Raw genomic sequence first — 21,697 nt, forward strand, 5'->3', positions numbered from 1 at the left:
AAGCTAATATAAGAACCCTTTAAATAAGTTCTAGGTAACCTAAAATAGAATAAAAATTATTACACTACCCCCCTCTCTATAGACTAATAGTCCTTATTAGTAGTAATTATAGTACAAAGTATTACTGCTATGTCCTCTACCTTCTTAAACTAAAACTAGTCTAATTTAGCTAGGTGTTCTTACTAAGTATTCTTTTACACTGCTAGCAGTGTTCTCTAAACTTAAACGCTACACATGTAGTTATTAATTATTAAAGTAGCAAGTGTAGTTTATTAATTAGAGCTAATTTAAATAGAATAATAAAGTCTTTTTTATAAGTCCTTCTTTCTAGATTATATGCTATAAGGTAGGCTACTATAGTTTTAAAGAAGTTTATCTAAGTATGTTTAAAACTATAATTTAGTACTTATAGGCTAAAAGAAAGCTTTTTTATAAGTAGAAAGACTAATTTAACTAAAATACTTTTTTTTTGATAGCTACACTAATAAAGCGCGCTTTAAATGTAGAAAAAGCCTTCTTTTTATTTATCTTAAAAGTCTAGAACACTTACTATGCCTTAGTTTCCTTCTAACTAGTAATAAAATAAGCTTATAAGAGCTTTATTATATTCTTTACACTTTTAAACTAAAACTAGTCTAATTTAGCTAGGTATCTAGGCTCTAGGTAATCCTTTGCAATTGTCAGATTGAAGCACTGTTTCTAGGCTTCCTGAGATGAATGATGGGTTTGGATATAATGTATAGGATAATTAATTAATTTTGTATTAATAGTGTTTATTTATTAATTCTTTTTCTGCTCTACTTGTGTTGCTTAGCTTTTTGTTTTACTAATCTAAGTCCCTTGCGCACTTGCCCTATGCGCGACTAGCTTGCAACATGCTGTAATTTGCTGCAACATACTGTTTAAGCTTATTACTTGTACTATGTAGCAGCTTTTGTTAAGCGTTCCTTCTGTCTTAACAGTAGGTGCGCATATCTAACACACCTCTTTAGCTTAGACATGCTTTAAGCTAGTTCCTAATTACGCAACCTTAGTATGCTTCTAGGGCTTCTATTCTTACTTTAATCTTTTCTATATCTGCTTTCTAACTAACTATCCTCTCCCTAATGTTAACTAGCTAAATTTGCTAAAGAAAGCTTAGCTATTTGCTAGCTAGAAGCGCCTTAGTAAGTCTGTCTATAAGCATCTTACTAGAGAGGACATAGACAACCTTAATTATTTGTTAAGAAACTTCCTGTTAGATCTAGTAGTTATAAATGTTAACATGTTAGAGCTTAGTTTAAAGTTAAAATATCTTTTTATTTACTAGTTAAATTATCTGCTTGTTGTTGCACTAAATTATAATAGTTAAATTAAGTAGCTTAACTTATAGTTTATTAAGAAGCATTCTTATAAACATAGCTTCCTTAGTAACTTAGAACAGTATAAGTAATTCTGCTTCTGTTGTTAACATTATAACTATATCTTATTTATTTACTTACTATGCAATTTATCTGCTAAATAGTTAAATAATATAGCCTTAAAAGCTTTTTTTATTAAGTGTATTATCTGCAAATAATGCATTGCTTACTATTATAAGGTAGTCTTCTTCTTCTAATTAGAGTGCGTATGTCTAAGTTGCATGTAGGTATAGGATAACTTAATTAGCTGCATCCTAATAGTTAGATGCAGGATTTGTGAGAAACTGTGCAAGGCGTAATGTAGTAAAGGTAATGTCTAGTCTTATAGTAACTACTGTAAAGAGCAGAGATCTAATCTTCTACTAATATTAATTTACTTTTAATAGGGTTGCAAAACTAGATTGCAGCATAAGTTTAATTCTACTTATAGGTGTAGCATGCTGCAGGTTCTTTCTGTTAGCTAGCTTAGCTATTTTGTTAATATATAAGGCCTATAACAGCTAAATTATTTATTGCTGTTAATCTCTAATAATCTTAACTCTTAAGAACTATTATAGGTCCTTGCCTTCTATTAGGGTATACTTTTCTTATAACTAGTCTACTACACGCTGTGCATTTGCTTTAGAGCCTTTTCTGTACATAATAATAAAGTTGTCTATGTAAAAGAAGATAAATATTCTAGCTTTAGTTATATAGTAGGGTTTATATAGGACAGCTAAGAACCTAAGGCCTTTAAAAGTTGTTATAAAATAGTGTTGCTAGAGTAGAAAAAAAATTTATAAGCTGTATAGTGCCTTTTAAAGCTTTAGTATTATACCTAGTTTCTAATAGCTTCTTAGCATCTGCATGTAGATATTATAGTTAATTACTGCATATATAAACGCGTTAGTTACGTTGTATTATTTAAGCTTTAGGTTAAAGTATGCAGATATTACTATTAGCATTTAAAATAAGCGTCTTGCTAGGGTGGCAGTGTAGGTATCTTATGTAGTAATGTTTCTCTATTAATTGCTGTAGACTACTAGTTGCGCCTTACATCTTTGTAGTCTATAGTGCTTGTTAAGCTTATAGGTGTACACCTACATATAATCTAGAATCTGCTGTCTAGCTGCCTTAATTAGCTTTGTTTAGACCTCTGTCTAGAATTTTATTGTTTAATAACTATCTAGGTGCGTTCTTTCTGCTGCCTTAAACATCTTATGTAGAGGGTGCTTCTCTAGTTACTTTTAAGTTAATAGTAAAGGTAGTAGCTAGCTTTTATAAGGTGTCTTTCTTTTAAATAGCATTTTTATTAATGCTGCTTTATTTAGCGTCTTACTGCTATGCTTTTTTACACTTCTAGATCTTATGCTAGCTATAAAGGCTACAGCCTATAGTATAGTCTTTAATAACTCTATTTAGCTTAGCTTTAGTGCTGCTCTAGCTATTAACTGCATAAGTAATGCTGCAGGTAGCAGAGTATTTAGAGGAGACAGATAGTTATCTTTAATTTTTCTTTCTTAATAGTAGCTTAGTAAGTCTACTTTGTTAAAATTTAATATATTGTTTATAGTGTTGTCTTTATAAAATAATTCTGTCTTTAATTAATAACTAAGTGTTAGAAGCTTAATTATTCTAATATATATAGTAATTTTCTTTACTATGTTGTGCATAAGGTTATCTATTAGGTCTTTAGGCTTACTACTAAAAATTAAGTGTTTATTAAAAATAATATTATGTGTATAAATTACTTTTACTAGCAGTAGTATCTATACACAGTAGATGTTTAATAATTAGTACCTAACTAGATATCTAATCTACGCCTTTAAGTCTAGCCTTTATAGCTTAGATTTGTTTTAATGCGTGTTATTAGTTATTATAAATGCTTTACAGCTATAGGCTTTTAGATATGTAAAGCTTAGCTTTTAAATTAACATAATAACTTTATTATTTAAAGCTGCTTATGTAAAGAAGATCTTGTATAGTGTCTTCTAGTTATTAGCATATTTTAGCGTCTAATTGTATAGGTATACGCTAGCTCTAGTGATGTATAGCTATATGTTCTATAGTAGGTTAGCATCTAGTTGCATAGCCTATAACTTCTCTTTATTTACACCCCCTAAGCGTTTAGCTCCTCTGTTCTAGGCTTATGTATTTAGTGCTAAAGGCTTAACAGTTATTCTATGTAATGCTAGCTAGTGTTTTACCTTTAGTCCTACTATTATAATCTTGTTGTTAGCTTTAATAACTTTTACAGTAATATTATAATAGTTCTTTAAAAAAAGGATAAAGATTATAAAAGCTTTAATAATTAATTTAGTAGGCTTATTATTTTTAAAGTAGAGGTCCTACTAGAAGCTAGAATACTTGTTAGTAATTAGTATTTAACTCTACTCTTTTATAATGCTTTATGCTTTGTATGTATAGAAATTAATTAATAGTCTTTTACTAGGTCTACTATTACTAATTTACAGTGCGCAGCTAATTTATTATTATATCTTAGCTTTGCTACATAAGTTATATTAGACTATTATAATTTCTTTAATTTACACCCCCTTAGCTTACTATATAAGGTGTTAAAGTGTAGCTAGTCTAGGGTGTTCTAGACGCTTATGCTATAGCTCTACTAATGCCTTTTATAAACTATGTTTAGTTCTTGTGTTAATTATATGTGTATAATATAAGCCCTTTTATAGTAGATAGTACTCTAACACCTATTAGCTATAGATCTCTATAAGATCTCTAATTATTGTTCTATCTAGGGCCTTTAAAGCAGTTAGCTCTACTTATGTGTCCTACTAAATTCCTTTTTATTATAGTAGGCAGAATAAGACTAGGTTGCACAGCAGGTCTAGGCACAGTGCAGTGTTATGTAGTATAAGACTGTATGCTTAACTGTGTGTTCTATGCTTACTCTTTAAGCTTAGTGTAATTAATTTGTAGCTTTAAATCTATATATAAGAGTTTTTAGACTAGATAAAGTCTTTTAGTGTTAGTAAATAATAGTTATAGATTTAATTAAAATTATTTGTAATATAGCATGTTAAGCTTAAGTTAAGGATAAATAATTCTTTTAGTAGATATCTATTCTAGTTTAAATTAACTATAGCTAGTAATATAGCTACCTTAACTCTTAATACTTTCTAGCTTTTAAGTTAGTCTTCTTATATCTCTAGCATAGGTGTATGTAAACTCTTTAGAATTAGTATTTTTAAATTATGTCTGTGCTGCTTTCTAAGTAGGCTTTAAAATTCTAAGTTGTGCTTACGCTTTAATACTATAAGCTCTTTAACTTTTTTATTTAGTATCTACTAGTCTAGTGCTCTATCTAGATAGACATAGAAGTAGTCCTTTAGTGCATAGATGTGTCTACATGCAGGACATTTAGTGCCTTCTGTTTTAGTAAGTTTCTAGCTTAAAGATAACTTTCTATTATCTTTTTAATAACATTAATATTAAGGTCTACTTTATTTTCTTAATGTTGCAACTTCTGCACTACAAGTGTTCTTATTTATGCTCTAGGTAGTTTTCCTACTTTTAGCAAGATATAACAAGTTATCTGTTGTAAAAGTAGCTTTATGCTTTTTTATATGTATTAGATAATTTAACATTATATGTTTTTAAAAGCGCTTTATTATTTTTTTTTAATTTATGTTTAGTGTAAACTGTCTACTTTTCTAAAAGGTTATAGACTAATAAGGGGCAACTTTATTTATAGTAGTTAGAAAGTCCTTTATAACAGCATTAAACTGTGTTGTTTCTAGAACATTTTATGTCTCTGCTTTTATAGCAGCGTAATTATACTCTGCTAGCTACAGGTTCTATATGCTTATGTTTCTTAGCAGCTTTAAAAATGCATTATATTAGTTGCGCGCATGTTCTTATCTAAATTAGTTATTAATACTTACTATAGCTTTAAAGTTTATAATTTACTGTCTAAGTAGTTAATCTAGGGAACAGCATGTACACTGTAGATGTAGGCTAACTGTTAACTAGATAAAGACAATAATTTATTAGAAGCTTAATTACTTTCTTTTATAATTATGTTTATTACTCTTATACTTATTAGCCTTAATCTTATAGTATTTAATAGCTTCTTTAAAGGCTCTAACACTGCTTATTAATAGCTTGTTTATGTGCGTAGGCGTTTTAACATTAGAGGCTAGTAAAAACTTAGCTATTAGCAGCATCTCTAGAGCTCTTAGTTTAGAGATTATTTAGATAGTTAACTTAGGATCCACTTGCGGCTAGATGCTGTGCGCTACACATCTTAATTGCAGCTGCATCATCTAGGCTCTGTAGTTAGTGTGGTCTTAAAGGACAACTGTCGCGTCTTAAGGAGGCTAGGTGGCCATTTTGTATTAATAGAGGCACTAAGACTCTTAATTATTAGATTAAAGCACTGTTTCTAGGCTTCCTAAGATAAATAATAGGTTTAGATATAATATATAGGATAATTAATTAGTTTTGTATTAATAGTGTTTATTTATTAATCCTTTTTCTGCTTTACTTGTGTTGCTTAGCTTTTTGTTTTGCTAATCTAAGTCTCTTGCGCACTTGCTCTATGCGCGACTAGCTTGCAACATGCTGCAATTTGCTGCAACATACTGTTTAAGCTTATTGCTTGTACTATGTAGCAGCTTTCGTCAAGCGTTCCTCCTGTCTTGACAGTAGGTGCGCATATCTGACAGCAATACTAGCTGTGTGTCTCTATATTAATGCTATGTGTGCACGCTTGCTCTAATAGTAATCTAAATTAATGTTAAGTTTGTCTATAATAAAAGCTTACTATTATTTAAACATAAGTTCTTTACTATTTATAAAGATCCTAATTTTAAGTGTGTGTTTAGTAAAGTAGATTTACTAAGTCTAAAAAGTACTTAAAAGGTCTTTTACACTTAAAGTAGTAAGAGTAGTATAAGGCGTTATTAGAGGTAATTTAGTAGTTAGTAAAAGTTAACTAGTAGTTTTTAGCTAGATTAGCTGCTTAAGCTATGCTTATAATTCAGCAATCTAATTATTAATAAATATACTACTAGAGGTTAACTCTAAATTAAGTAGAAGTATAGCTTTAGGTGCTGTAGAAGTAAGTTTAGCTGTTAACATAAATTATAAATTAACTCTAAAAAGCTTGCCTTAGCTAGAGTGTATTTTAATTCTAGAATTAAAGAGTAGTTAGTAAGACATTAGTAGTTACCTCTAATTCTAATAAGTTATTAGTAGTCTTTAGTTTTTTACTTTAGCTGTGACGGCGTGTACCGCCTCACATGCTCTGCGGCATTAGCTCCCTCGCTTGCGCAACGAGTAGCACGCTAGTGCTACAAGTAGCGCCTTGGCAGGGGGCACACATGTATATTTAAACTCGCAGAGCAGCTCCTCTGCTCCTTAGTTTAATCTAGTTGAGTTACACCACCTCTTGCTTGTAGCTTGAGCATGCCGACCGTGACATTAGCGCACTTTTTATAACTTTTCTAAAAGCAATTTTAATTTATAAACTAAATAGTTTAGTATAATAGTGTGTAAGTATTATAACCTAAACTAAATTAGACACATCTTAAAGCTTAGATATAGTTAAATAAATAATTAGTGTAATATTATAATAAAGCTGTTACTAGTAAAAGTAAGTTTTTTAAGATAATGTAATAGCGCAGGCAAGACAATAGGTCTAAATATAGTAGGAATCTACTTAGAGGCATATAGAAGTGTGTAGGGACTCTAAACCTAGGAATGCTATTAACACCTATAGGCCTTGTATAAAAGAATATTAGAAAACTACTAAGCTAGCTACAGGGGCAAGGTGCAACTAAATACATAAAGGAATAGAGGTATAGTAGAGAGCAAGGCAGAGTTAGGGCTAGGTTAAGGTTAGGGCTAATACAAGGGCCTTCTAGAGGTTCTAGGCAACCTAAGATAGAGACAATTCATAAGAATTAAGTTAGGGTTAGAGCTGATACAGGGACCCTTTGGATAGGTTCTAGGCGACCTAAGATGGAACGAGAATTGTTACAGCTAGGGGGGAAATCCTTATATATCTAGCTTAAGTATGTGCTAAATAATTAACTAATTCTTATTATTATCTAGCTTTTATAAGTTAGCTATATAATTAGCTTAAAAAGGTTGTCTAGCGTGTTAGTTACTTATTATTTTTTAAAAAACTTTATAAATAGCTATAGCATGTTGCTTAAAAAGTGTTACATTTTATTTAAAAGCTTAAAGCATAAGCTGCATTTAACATTTTTTTAATATGTTTAAGTAGTGTTGTTAGAAATACATTAGTGTAGAAAAAGTAGTGTAGTAGGGTCTTAGTAAAAGTAAGTAACTTAGGTGTGTAAGCAACTTGCCTGTGAAGTACGTTATTTTTTACATAAACTAAGTAACGTACTTCATGGGCAAGTTGCTCACACACCTGAGTCGCTTACTTTTGCCAAGACCCCACCCTAACAAACTCTATTATGGCCTATAACAACCTGCTCTAGCACTATATAGTACAGTACAGCCTAGAATATTATTTAGATACTACTTCTGCTTCTTGCTTACATATTTGCGCATTATGCCTAGTCTAATTGCACTGTCTGCAGCGCCTTTAGGATAGCTTACTTACTTTAGCTTACACCTGCTTCTTTACCTTCTTTCTATTACTACGCGCTTTAAACTCCTTTAGAGCTATTAAGCGTAGGCCTTTCTAAATTATTAAGGTCTTTTTTGCTTTAATTTACTTTCTTTTATATAATTTATGTTATATAGTAGCCTTATTAGCTACTTAAAGCTTAGTAATTTCTTATTATGCTAACACTAGCTTATATGTAATTATTACTACCTTTTTTAAAACTTTTTTAAACACCTTAACTATAAAAGTTAGTAAACTATTTATATACTTTTAAATTTTTATTTTTATAAGTATTAATTATAACTTAAGTTTTAAAGTATTACTTAGAGTTTATAACTACTAGGGCTTATTATATATAAGTAGTAGTAGTAATAAAGTGTACAACTTTATATTAAGGCTTATTATAACTTATTATAGGTTAAAAAAAACTAATCTAGCGCTTTAAAACTTTTTTTAAATATTACTAAAAGTAATTATAGCATTATAAGCTACTTTAAAGCATAGTAAGAACTTTATTTTTATAATATAAGTAATCTAGTTATATATAAGGTTTTTAGCTTAGCGCTTATATACTTTCTTTAAAAAAGTAAAACAACCTACATTAAGTAGCTATAAAAAGTGTAATAAGTAAAAAAGTATATAAATAGTAATAATTTTATTATTTTTATAGTATTACTAGAAATAAAGTAAGTTATAGCTCTTATAGCTATTAATAACTAGTAGATAGTAGCTGCTAACAGTACACTTTTTTATATGCACATTAAAGTGCTTTAACTAGTCTAGACTAAGCTAATTAGTAGTCTAGCTGCGCTTAGAGATTATAATAACTTAATTTTAAAGTAGATTTTTTTTATACTAGTTTAAAAAATAGTTGCTACTTTAAAAAATAATAAAAAGTAAAATAGCTTACTTTTTAGCATTAATGCCCTAAATAGCTGTTGTCTACTTCTAGTTACCTAGCTAGACTGCTTTTAGCTGTCCTTATCTCTCTAAACTTATAACAACTGCTCTAGTAGATATCTAGCCTATTATAAACCTTATTTTATTAAAGTTATATATGTTATTATTTTAGATGCTATACTTAACTTTAATATTCTTTATAAAGTTAAACTAGCTTTAAATTACTATAAAATTTTTATAAAAAGCTTTTTTATAGTTATACTTATACTTAAACTTTACTTTAAGCTTTAAGTAACACTTAATAAATGTATTAAGCTAGTTTATACTAATATAGCCTATATTACACTTAGTGTGTAAAGAATTAGCTATATTAGCTATAGCTACTAGCTAAAGAGGAAATCCTTGCGCATCTAGCTTAAGTATGTGCTAAATAATTACCTGCTTTTTATTATTATCTAGCTTTTATAAGTTAGCTATATAATTAGCTTAAAAAGGTTATTTAACGCGTTAGTTACTTATTATCTTTTAAAAAACTTTATAAATAGCTGTAGCATGTTGCTTAGAAAGTGTTGCGTTTTATTTAAAAGCTTAAAGCATAAGCTATATCTAACATTTCTTTAACATGTTTAAGTAGTGTTATTAGAAATACATTAGTATAGAAAGAGTAGTATAGTAGGGTCTTAGCAAAAGTAAGCAACTTAGGTGTGTAAGCAACTCGCCTATAAAGTACGTTAGCATTTAGCTTTCTAAAGAGCTATAATACTATTTATATATTCTGCAACATATATACCTCTAATTCTGTCTAACAGGACTGTTTAACCCAGCCTCTATACTGCTGTACAGGGACAAACCACAATCTGGTCACTCTACGCCACTCCATTAGCCCACTAGCCATTACGTAGGACTGTACACCCTACCGTCGGCCCCTCTGCATCCTGCCCTGCCCTAGGGATAACATTGACCCGCGTGCTTCTAAGAAGCAAGGATTGTAACACCTTTCTCCCAGGTATGGGTAGGGGAGTCGAAGTGATCTTTGAGGGAGTAATAGATGTATAAGTCTCAGAGGAGCACTTGTTATCTAATGTAGAGATTGACAACAACTTTCCTAGAGAGTCGTTTCAGAGGTATATATACATGGGATTGGATCGCAGGCCTCGCAGGCTGACGGCTGCCTCGCAGTTGCCAAGGTGCGAGGCTTGCGATCCCTTTCTTGGCTTGCGATCCATCTGACCTTAGTCATCCTGTCACGTGACTTACCAGAGTCTTGGTTCGCTTATTCTAGCCCCTGTCGCTTGTTACCCCTCTTCTAGTGCGACTGTCCTTCGCCATACAGTCGTAATCAAATAATACATCAAATAATACACTATCTCTGCCGCCAAGCCCTCTCTCCTATTGGTCTGGATATAAGCCGGTTATTGATCTGATTGGTAGAAAATCAAATAACCAAAAAGCTTTGTTGTTCTACGTTTTTAAGCTTTAAGTAATCATTCTGCTCTGCTACATGCTTAATCTAGCCTTCTTTTTTCCCTATCATGATCAAAGACAACGCAGTAAGGGGTGTTAAAATCACTTCTGCTGCGTGGTTTTTCCCTCCAAATATGATTAGCGCTGCTAAGACCTTCCAAGCAAAGCCCGTTATTGTTCCTAATCAGGACTAGCCACTTTCTTCCTGGAAAGGAAGGATAATCTGCTCGTAGTTTAACAGTGCAAAACGTAAGCTGTATTCTAGTTTCTTTTAAAGATTCTAATTAGTGTTGTTAAGGCATTGTAATGTTAGGACGCTTGTGTAGCTAGCCGTGGCGGTGCGAAATGAGCAGCGGGTGAACGGAAGTTAAGCCAGGCGTTATTTTGCTTACCAACGGGGGATACGGCGCTAACCAAAAGGGGAAGTGGGAGGAGGTCAGTTGGTCGATGATAAACGCAAGACCATAGAAAATTATGCTAGATCAGACCATCTGGCAGCCTCAACTAGCCGTGAGGTCATCGATATCTTTATTTATCCTAGCCAAGACCGGCCCGATCGAACGAGAGCTACACTACATCTTCAACCCCGTTCTCCCGATCCTCGAAGTCCTCTTCCTTCATAATCTCTCCTCCAAGAATCTTTCCCCAGTGAGTCTTCCCAATTTCTTTGCAGTCTCGACGAATTCGGGTAAGAAGAACCTTCAAAAACATAACTGGACTCTTTTTCAACACAACCGCCGCATTACTGAGCTTCGGGGCAATAAATCCGTCCGCTTCTATTCCTCCTTCCTCCGTTGGCTTCCACGCGAGCTGCAGCATGTCGCAGGTTGTCTTATAGTCTGCGAATGAGCCGAGGAACAACTGACCAGCAAATAGGTTAAGTTCTAACCTCTGGCGGGAGGGTAATTTCCAGTTAGGGTTGAGCGGCGGGACGGTGTAGAGAAGGAGACTGTCCAGGGCTGGGAAGGCGAGATTCTGCTGTGGTGCGTAGAGATGTAGGCAGACGGATCTAGACTCCTTGAACTGTGACATTAATTCCTGAGCTTCGTACGGGCTGATGATAACGAGGCTCTTATTGACAGTGCTAGTCACGATCCATTGGACGGGCCGTTGATAGGAGTCGGCATATACACTTCTTCCTCTGAGCTTCACCGTTCGCGCAAAGTCGGCAGTCGTGAAGACGCTACCTGGCAGTTGGGTCACATCGAGATACGATGCTGCCCTAGTGTTTCCAAGTGTCTGAAATGCTGGGATGAAGACTAGAGACCTTGGTGGTATTCGGCCTGTTGTGACAAACTCTTTAACATGCTGATCTAGGTGGTGCTCTTCGGGTTCCGCAGGGTCAGGCCTCTCAACTTGTCGCTCCTGTTCAATTTCCGGAGACAGCTCTCGTTCCTGTTCTTCCTGTAGTGCCGAAGACCTGAAGTGAGCTATGTCAAACTCTTCGCAGCGCTCCAGCATGGCGGCAACACTGCGGTTTCCCTGAGCATCTGAGAAGAGGTGGGGTCGGTCTTGTGCGGTGTTAGAAGTAGGCTTGTATCGGTATTCCAAACTCTGAGCTTCCTCTTCCATAAACTTCTCAGCCTGTTGTGGGGACATTTTAATTCCTGTGGAACTTGTTATGTCGTCCCAAATTGCTCTTTGTTGCTGGAATCTGTCTCCTTGTACAGCCCACAGTGGCATGTTCCGACGAAGGTCCGTGTAGGTCTCTGAAATTGCCCACATCAAGACGTCAGACACATCGATGTCGGCTTTCTTTGAGATACCTTTCATCGTATAGATCTTGGACCGGATTTCCTCGGGAATGCAGAAGACAACCGACTGGCCATTCCCGAGCTTACGCATTCTCATACAAGCTGGGACATGTTAGCTTACTTATATGATATTGGAAAGCGACTTGCCCTGAACTAGTCTATCCTTTGTCAGGTTTGCGCCTAAGGTGACAGCCGCTCTGTAATCTTTGGGGAGCTTCAAGTCGGTGCCTCTAGTATGGGCCTCGTCAAGGAACACCAGACAAACATCGAGGTGTTCAGAGTATGAAGATGTCTGCAATTGTTCTACATGGCCCTTCCGATTGATGACGCAAATTTCGTCATCATCATTGAAGAACACGACAGCTTCCTTCTGGTGCTCTATGGGCACCACATCCAACCATTCACGTGCAACCTGGATGTTGGTGAGTTCGAGGATTTGCGCTCCGACATCAAGGATCACATAAACGGGTGGATCCATATAAATTACGTGCTGCAACAGTGTCTCTGCATCTGAGCAGCCAGCATCCTTCTGCTGTAGCAGATATTGGACCGTATTCTCTGGCTGAAGGAGATGCTCCAAGACTAAGGCATTTGTGTGGCATTGCCCCTCAAGGTCCAGATGCTTAACATCGAGAGGCAGCAGATGGCGAGAGTCGTTGGTACCGCTAAAACCCGTAGTTGGGTGCACTTTTTGTTGTCCGAGATCCCATCCTGAGGCAGAGAGCTTCTGTGGAAACTCTTTCACTTCCTTGGGAAAGACAATGTGGGCTAAGAAGTAATCTACGGCACCCTTTGCAAAGCGAAGGTGGGGGAAAATCAGATTAGACGCCTGGGACCGGTCTTTCATGTTGATTCCGACCAAGCGATGGAATGAGGGGTCTAAGGATTCCGGTGCATCTTTCACCCACTCATGATATTCGATATCAGCCTGATCAGATTTCATGAGGTGATCGAAGGCCAAAAAGAGATCTTCGTCTGACAGACCGCCATAATAGTAGCACAGACAAGTCAATACGATCAAAACTTCAGGATGGCTGAATTCCGACCTATCTTTCGGGTTGTCTTTTGCTCGGAAAGGAAGAGCAAGTCTAGTCTTTGGGAGTCGGCTTGGGTCAAGACCGTAGTTGACTCGCCATCGCTTATGGCCCAACGTAAACCCTAAGACTCCCTCCGCGATCAAACCTCTAAGGAGGAGCAAAGGACCTTTAATAGACTCGGTAAAAAAGGCGGGATTACCTTCAACTGAGGATATCTGGTGAGATGAGAGATGTGGCTCAGATATATAGACTAGTACTGATTGTCTAACTTTAGTGGGCTGTCTCGCGATCGGGAATCCTGGAAACCCAGTTTCGCATATTTCTTGAGCAACCTCCTTCAGAAGCATAGCGTGGGCGTCCTGACGCAAAAGGCGCGTTCTAGGAAAGCACCCCTGGCGGCTATGGGTAACCTCAATTGACTCTGGGAGTATCTTACGTATCAAGGGGGTTTTCCTACCGACAATGGTGAGAAGTCGTTGTACGAGACCCCAGCGCTCTGGGCTGAGTTCAATAGCGCTCTGTATTCCCATTGTGTATACCAACTCGAACTTGACGCTAAAATTCTCGTCACTTTCGTCAACAATGTCTCGAGAATGCAAGTTGAAGAAATGCTGCAAGTCCATAAGCACACGACCTATATTCTCTCGGCCAGACTCATAACATTCGATTCCCATCAGCTTGAATGAAAGGATGTGCTCTGGCTGCACAAGCAGGATGCCTCGATTCGCGATGCATTCTTTGATGAGACTCTCAATAGCACTGGCACCATCCGCTGTCAGCCTCAGGGACCGGGAGAAAGGCATGTGGTAGATCTGGTGGCCGAGGAGTCTCCCCAACTTGCACACAAGCGTCCGGAAGAGTTCTTTCGCCTGTGGCTTGGCAACGACAGCACGAACGAGGGTCGCACCGTCTGCCAAATACGCAGCAATCATAGGTAGAATGACGGATGATTTTCCTTCTCCCATATTTAGTTGCATGACCGCGTTGGAATTCGTTGGTGGGCTCCTCATCTGCGAGGCAATTTCTTCTTGGACTTCCCGAATCATTATTCCGCTCTCAACTTCGAGCAACAAAGATTCAGGGTAGTCTAGTGGATCCCAATTCGTGTGACCGATGTTAAGGAGTTCCTTAAGGAGATCGGGTTCGTTTCCGCAGAGGTTAAGCATTCGTTCCGCTCGTTGGAGGCTCGTGAGCGCTATGCCATAGACCACGATTGCCTTCTTCCACTCCAAAGGGAGATGTTGCCACTTCGGGCGAGCCAGTTGACTGAGGAAGAATTTCGGAGACACCCTTGGTGCCATGAATTTTGATCCAACCTGCTCGCTGTGTCTATGGGCCGCGGTCGATGTCGTTGAAGTGGTCTGACCATGAAGACACACAGCAGATTCCAAGGACAGGTAGATCGCCTCGAAATTAGTCCAGCACTTGGATAGATTCTCCTGGAGGAGTTCAAGAAGGCTATCCCCATGATGTGTCAGCGAGTAGAAAAGGTTTCGACCCTTTAGGGACTCTAGGCTTTTTTGCAAGTCGTACACATAGTTTCGTTCGTGCTTCATTGAAGCTTGCTCTTTCAGGCGATCCACAAGGGCAGTCACTCGGTCACCTTTTATCCTTTCAAGAACTTTTGAATGAGATAAGTTGAGGTCGGAATTTTGAAGTTTAGGCAATGAGGGCACACTCTGCTGGAAAATGTCCTGCTCGTTGATGAAAACCCTTCTATTTCCTGTATGCGAGGTTTGTTCCGTCCCAGCCTGTCTCTGATTTACGGAAATCGGTTGGACAGTGCACTGTCGAAGAGAAGCGGCCACCTTGCCTAAATACAAGTAAAATTGGTGGTTGAGATGCCACTGACCCCACTTTGACCGTACGTCTTCCATTGCGACTGGTACTTTGATGTATGTTTCAATATCGTTGCCACTCGGGGTCAGTAGAATTTCGCGAATCCACTGATTATGGATTGAACTTGCAAATCTGGCAATGGATGCGTTCTGGTTCTTCTGAAAAGTTTGGCGGCGGCGTTGACCGAGCTCTGAGAGCGTTTCTCCGTATCTAGATTCGAGGCTAGCTTCTGGACAGCTCGTAAACTTCTGTATATTCTGTTTCCGCCCAGCAATATCTTTGAGGACATTTAGCTGCGCGATACGACCTTGGCTGAGCTGGAAATAACGAGCATTGGGAACACTGATTAGCCCCACCGAAGATATATTAGCAAAGGCCGCAAGTGTTTGGATTGCCTGTGAATCACCACTTTTGGAGTAGGCCATAGCAGCGAGGCACATCATAGTCTGGAACTTGTTGAACCGGGGTATGGTATCACCCAGGCCACGGTGGAGTCGACACCAGTATTTTTGGAGGAGATGTGGTGTTTCCCCTAACCATTTTGCATCATACCCCACTGACCCATCAGGGAGAAGCTCGTTAGGACCTTGCGTGTCATTGGGATCGAGGAGGGCCCATATCCGGGGCACAAAATCGTGACAGATTTTTCGGTAAAGGGTTTGACGTTGTTCACATATCATCCTCGATACCTCGAATACTCGAATTGATCTCTTCGAATGGGGTAATTGGTCGCGCTCCTGGTAAGTTTGGTCGTGCTCATCAGTATGATCCTCAGCACCGAATCCGGACACATGAAAGGTGGACCCTCTAATACTCTGGCGTTTCCCCAACAGAATATCAACATGACCAAGCTTGGGAGGTTGAATATACGCCCCGGGGTAAAAGAACTTGGTAGATTCTGATTTCTCTAGGATTGACTTCACAGAAGTGTAGAAACTGCCATGCTGGGAGAGAAAGCTCAGATCGCTATTCCAAGTAATGGTTTCCATGACACGTATATGCTTCGGGTAGTATGCTCTTCCTGGAGAAAGTTTGGCGATACTTTCAAGGATGTCAAGATTGTCCTGGCAGAGGCATTCAAAGGACAGACATGCAGCCGATTGGAGGATTGACAGAGACTCCTCTGTACCAGTCTTTTTGGTCAGTTTATCAGGTAGACAGTATGAAGTGAGTGCATGGATGTAGCAAAGTCTCATTTTGCTCTGCAGATTCCCATTGTCAACTAGGCACCCTAGCTTGGCGTCGACTTCATACTGGTGAACCCGAGTTGAGGTTCCGTATTCAATGTCGACTTGAACATGCCCCTCGTATGCAAACCAAGAAACTTGGCCATCTGGTATGAGGATCTTCTGGCGCCCCCGATCGTCTCTGAGGACTAGCTTACTCTTCAGCCCCACTAACGTTCCGATGCTTTGGCTCGCGTCCACATGCATGCCTCGGAATTGTCGAGAGTAAAGCTTAACAGAACCGGATTGTAAGAAGAATCTAAGTTGAAGCCTTGGCATCTCGATGTCGACTTCGGACTGACGAGGATTGAAAATGAGGTGGATATAAAGTTCACTCTCAAGCGGCCTCAAGAATTCATGCAAAAATTTTGCAGTGTTGCTTCTAGGGCTAACAACCAACTGATCCTCCTTCCAAAGTTTCCAAGAAGTTCCACTATTTCGCAATGTCCAATGTGTTGGTGAAGAGACCCAAGGGCTACACTTCTGCCGAAACTCGATCATGCGAGTTTTTCGGCTATACCAATGTGCATAGTTGTTGACAAAGTAGTCTGGTAAGAGGTTCTCAAAGACCTTTGATGGAACAAGATCGAACATTTCTCTATCTTTGCGTGCTGACAGGAGGAGTTCGTTCGGGTCTGAATTACTCGTCCCGAAAAAGAGCGTATATCCGTGATGAGTCTTCTTAGACGAGAACTGCATGCCTGGAATGTTGGTTGGCATCACCTCTATTGCAATTCTGCCAAAGAGGGTCTTATAAATTGGGGCTCTCTCATACTTGGCTGGGAGACGAGACAAGGGGAAGCCGTTCACTAGTAACTCAGCCGTCAAAAGGTTGAAATACACCTTTCCTCCAGTTACGCAAGTCGTTATCCAATCATCCTCGTTGGTTGAAATCGGTTTCCATATCTCGCCCTCATCGTATGCCGGCCAACTCCTTCGAATAGCAAGATCTAGGCATGTGCTCCGATATTGCACAATCTCTCTAAGGAGAATGGGTCGGGATTTATAGAGAAGATGTCTCCACCGATGGGTTAAGTTGCAGTGGAAGCGATCTTCAGGCTGTAGCGCGCTGTGCATGGTAGTTTGTATGACAATCGAACACTCGACTAGGACGGCAGCCTCTGAAGAATCTGCAAGGAGGTCGCTCAGATGGTGTTCATCGACATCGAATGAGCTGACGCAGACGTGGGCAACTTGGAATGTCCTCAGGATAAACTCCATTCGTTGTTGGACATCTTCCAAATTGTAGGTCTTCTTCTGAAGAATGTAAACCCACTCTAGAGTGATTCTACGGCATGTACGGAGGAAATTAAGAGCCTCTGATGATATAACCGATGAGGGAGCGAGAGTGAGAATCCTAGCAGCAAGAGCTATGAAGCAACCCATCGCATGATAGGATTCCCAATTCCCTCTAATCCTATCGAGTGCAAGAGAAAGACCTCGTAGAAGTCTTTCAGCAAAACCTTTGTCCTGGAGCTGGTGGTGACTGGCTCTGTAGGTCATCGTGTCCAGTGGTGGCCCCGCTTGATAGGCAATCTGACGAATGAGAAGAGCAGTGTCGGCTTTCTTAAAATCCACGGTTGAGATATAAAGATTTGTGAGGATATTCGACCATTGAATGCGGAACCCCACAGGTAAGGTTGCCATGGCCTTGAACTCCTCGATGGACAGGTGGCCCGGGCAGTATGCTTGATCGGCGATGACATCATTTGGTGACATTCCATTCGGTTTATTGAATGGCCGAAACATAAATTTCTGGAGGCTAGTGCACTGGCCCGAGAGCTGATAAGTGCACATGAGCGGTATATCGTCTGTGATTTTGAACCTCGATACAAAGGCATGCTTTTCTTGATCATAATATCGATAAGTCATCCCGTCCTCGACCAGTACTTGCTCCTCTGTTGAAGTGGCTATTGATTTATCTCGTCTATGAGTTACTACGTTTGGCTTGGTGATCGAAACAAGGGTTATGCGACGATCGCAAGCTTCGTAGTAGGAGGGCAAATATTCTTTCAGAGTTTGTTCAAGGTCTTGTTTCTTAGACCCATCGTAGGCTGATTTCAGGACGTCAGCTAGAAGATAAGCTGTCCCATTCCTCCAGTCGTTAAAGACTTTGGGGACTTGTAGCTCGAATACGGTAGACTGTGCCTTCGGGATGTTACGGGGAAGCGGCCATTCGTGGACCTGGATAGTCAATGAATTCGCAGAGTTCCGATGGGTACACTTTTTGCAGTCGTGCCTATGTTTTGAAATCTGGGCTCCAGTCCAGGGATCTACACGCTCTTCATACTCACAATCAAGCCGGTTGGATAGAGCCATCAGACGCTTGTATTCTGCCTTCAGTCTAAGAAATTCATGTATCTTTTCTTCTCTCTCCAGATTAGCCTGACTTTCGATTTGCTTCAACAGATATTGATGATCCGTCGAGGTTTCAAAATACCTGACTGGGAAAGATTTCCGGTCTCCAAATGAAGAATAGATGGAAGGATATCTAGGAATTGCGGCATTATGACGAGCTTGGACATATGTCTCGATGCGGCTTAACCTCTCCATCTGCTCCTTGAATGGTAGGACGAGAGATTGAAGGAGCTGGTGCGGAACTTCGGGGTCGTAGTCGGATAGCAACGAGTGGTGTCTACAGGCAGTCTTATCGCATGAAACCCACATTTCCAGAATTGTTAATAGCATGACGGAAAGTCCTTCGGGGTTGTCTGAGTATTGCCGAGATGCGGTCCTGTGATAGGATCGCATGGCAGTGGACAATTTTTCGCAAGTCTCTTCCTCGGCACTGTTGGTTTCTACCCATGATTCCAAACAGGATGCAACCCAATTCTCGAATGTGAATAGATCAAAGGGTGTACGTTCATGCGATTGTGTACCTTGGATAGAAGGCATAATACTTTTGTTCAGTTTAGTCGCTTTCCATAGGGGTTTAAATGATAATTCACTTCCGATTTTTCGTCGAGAGTCGATTTGCTGGAGGAATTCATCCAATTCTGGGTAAGAGGCATATGTTCCACGTTCGAAATCCAGCGTAGACAAGGATTGCAGTTCTAGGGAAGAACCCGATTGCCGCATGACTTCTTCCCAGCGTTTCTCAATAGTGCATCGCGTACGCGACAACACACGGTCAACAGACAGGAGCCAGGGATAGCTAACTTCCTGGTCGAGCTTCAGTAATCGCCTCGAAATCTTTGCCATCATGCAGTAAAGTGTATCGCTAGGCAACCCATGGACAGCTGCCTTTTTCAGAATGTCCGCTAAAAGAAATGCCATGAACTCTTTGTAAAGGTTTTTGGTTGGAGCAAGGCGGGAGAAGAAAGTCTGGAGTGCCACTCGAGCCAGCAGCCAGACTGGAGATCGCCGCCACGGCAGCGGCGCTTTTTGCCACAGAACCTCCTCGCGAGTGTTTTTCCAGAGGCGAGAAGCCTCAACAGTCTCACCCATAGCGCTCAGGACAGTGGCAAGGAAGTCTGTGACTATGCGAGGATCTGTGGTATCCCTGTCTTCTAAATGGGTGTCCCCCGCTTTCATCACCTTAGATTTCATTTCAGCCACGCCCTGGTGACTCATCTTTCCAATTGTATGCGCAAGGGTTGAACTCCATTTATTCTCGCTGAATGTTTTCATAGACATCGAGACTGAGGAAGCGGGAAAGCAGCGGCGAAGTCGACCTTGCGTGCTCATGACATCTTCATTCCGAGGAGAAAGCTCGAAAAATTCGAAAGTAATTGAGTCTTCTTTGTGACCCACGATAATGGCAGCATTCTGCTCTTTCACGTAAATAGGTATAAACCCGCCTACATATTGTTTAGCTCTCAGGCACGGAACAAAACAGAGTTAGGTGAATATATCTTACCATTCTGGTCCAAATCGCAGAATACCTCTAAAAGCTTTCCCTCATTGACCATACCACGGTCATCCCTTACGTCACGTAGGCGGAGAATTGCGTGCTGGCAGGTATCAATGACAATCTTAACACCAGAGTCGGCGTAGGAGCCGAAACGTTGAAGAGAGTCAGTAACTGTTGTCAAGAGTGCCGTCTCATGTGCCGTAGCTTGCGGGTTATCGCCGGTTTGGGGCAAGTTTGGGGGAAGGAAGACATGATGAATCGCGTATTGAACGTCATCAACTGAAGGCAGTTGAGACAACAGGGTGTCCATCGTCAAGCTGGGAAGTAGCTCAACGTATTGATTCAATAGGCTGCCCAGGAAATGTTTCGGACCCCGAGGTGAAGGAGAGAGAAGGTCCTGAGAGGCGTAGAGGGTGAAGCGGGGAATTTTTTCTGCGCGACAAAGGAACTGATATGGAGGTAAAGAAGGGGATGGAAAGAAAGAAGACGGTGGAGGCAGAAGAGATGGTGGAAGGAAAGAGGAGGGTGGGAGTAAAGAAGAGGGTGGGAGTAAATAAGAGGATGGAGATGAAGAAAGAAGAGGTGGTGAAAGGAAGGTCTAGTAGCGGAAAAGTTTACAAAAGTTTGCTCAACTTTTAATAAAGTACCGTGCGATCCAGGCAGCGACTAGATTGATTCAGCCCCACTTAGGAATCACCTCTACGCCGCATGCTGCTAGCCGTGGGGCGTATGCTTTCCAGCGCGAGCCCCGGGACTCTGCAACGAGCCATCAAATCAAACGATAGGGAGCAGTGACTTGCCCACACCGCTAAATCTTTTCAACTCTTCTGGAGTAAAAGTGGTCTCAAAGCAGGGATCGGTAAGTTAAATGTGGGGATGTCTCAGTGAAGTTTTCCAAGGTTCTATCAGAGCTGGGAACGTGCATTCACATCAAGAGCCACGCCGTCAGTTGCTCCCGTCTTCGTTCGTCCCTTCCCCGTGTTTCCTAGATTGACGTGGAGCATCCCGACCTCCAACTGTTGTGTCACCGTTATACTTTATATTGACACTCGGTGAAAGTGTTATCTTCTTCGAGTTGCGTTTGTCCTTCTAAGCTCCGAATGAGTTGTGATTTTGGTGCTTCGGAAAAGTATCTTTTGCCGATAAGAGCAAACGCTACCTGCATGTCCAATCACCTCGCGCCCGTGCCCGCTTAATATCGAGCTATGGTACAAGAAATGTGTTCGGGAGATTATGCCCAAATAGCCCAACCAAGTTCAGACCCTATTTTCTAGGTGCAGCGACATTATCGCACGGTTAGTTATGGAGCTGACGCATGATAGAAGAGGCATATGAGAGCCAAAAATAAGTCGATTGAGGGAAGGTGTAGGTCTAAGGAGCGAGAGAGAGATCCGAGGTGACTATATAGTGGGTAGAATAGCGCTAGTCTCAACAAGGGACGTTAGTCCTAATAGAAACATAGTGTGAGTCAAGGACCCACATTCACCCGGACGCGGGGGCACATGAACCAATGTTACTTGTGACAGACATCCCAAGGTTGTCAGGTTACTTCGAGAAAAACATGCTAAGCCGGTGGATAGTTTAATGGTAATCTTTCGTACTCAACAGGAGAATAGAACACTAGCGAAACAATGAAGA

General features: G+C 39.6%; 1 protein-coding gene across 1 annotated transcript; it reads right to left on the reverse strand.

Moving 5' to 3' along the window:
• Nucleotides 1–10,848: 10,848 nt before the first annotated feature.
• On the reverse strand, nt 10,849–20,369 carry BDR25DRAFT_371170 (uncharacterized protein; the record flags this gene model as incomplete). The annotated part of the gene is made up of 3 exons (XM_033697178.1): nt 10,849–12,196; nt 12,248–20,006; nt 20,066–20,369. 3 exons carry the CDS (start codon nt 20,367–20,369, stop codon nt 10,918–10,920), a joined length of 9,342 nt encoding a protein of 3,113 aa, XP_033554029.1. The 3' UTR covers nt 10,849–10,917.
• Nucleotides 20,370–21,697: the final 1,328 nt, after the last annotated feature.

This window comes from Lindgomyces ingoldianus (assembly GCF_010093535.1).
Source record: "Lindgomyces ingoldianus strain ATCC 200398 unplaced genomic scaffold BDR25scaffold_2, whole genome shotgun sequence".
Classification (NCBI taxonomy): Eukaryota; Fungi; Ascomycota; class Dothideomycetes; order Pleosporales; family Lindgomycetaceae; genus Lindgomyces; species Lindgomyces ingoldianus.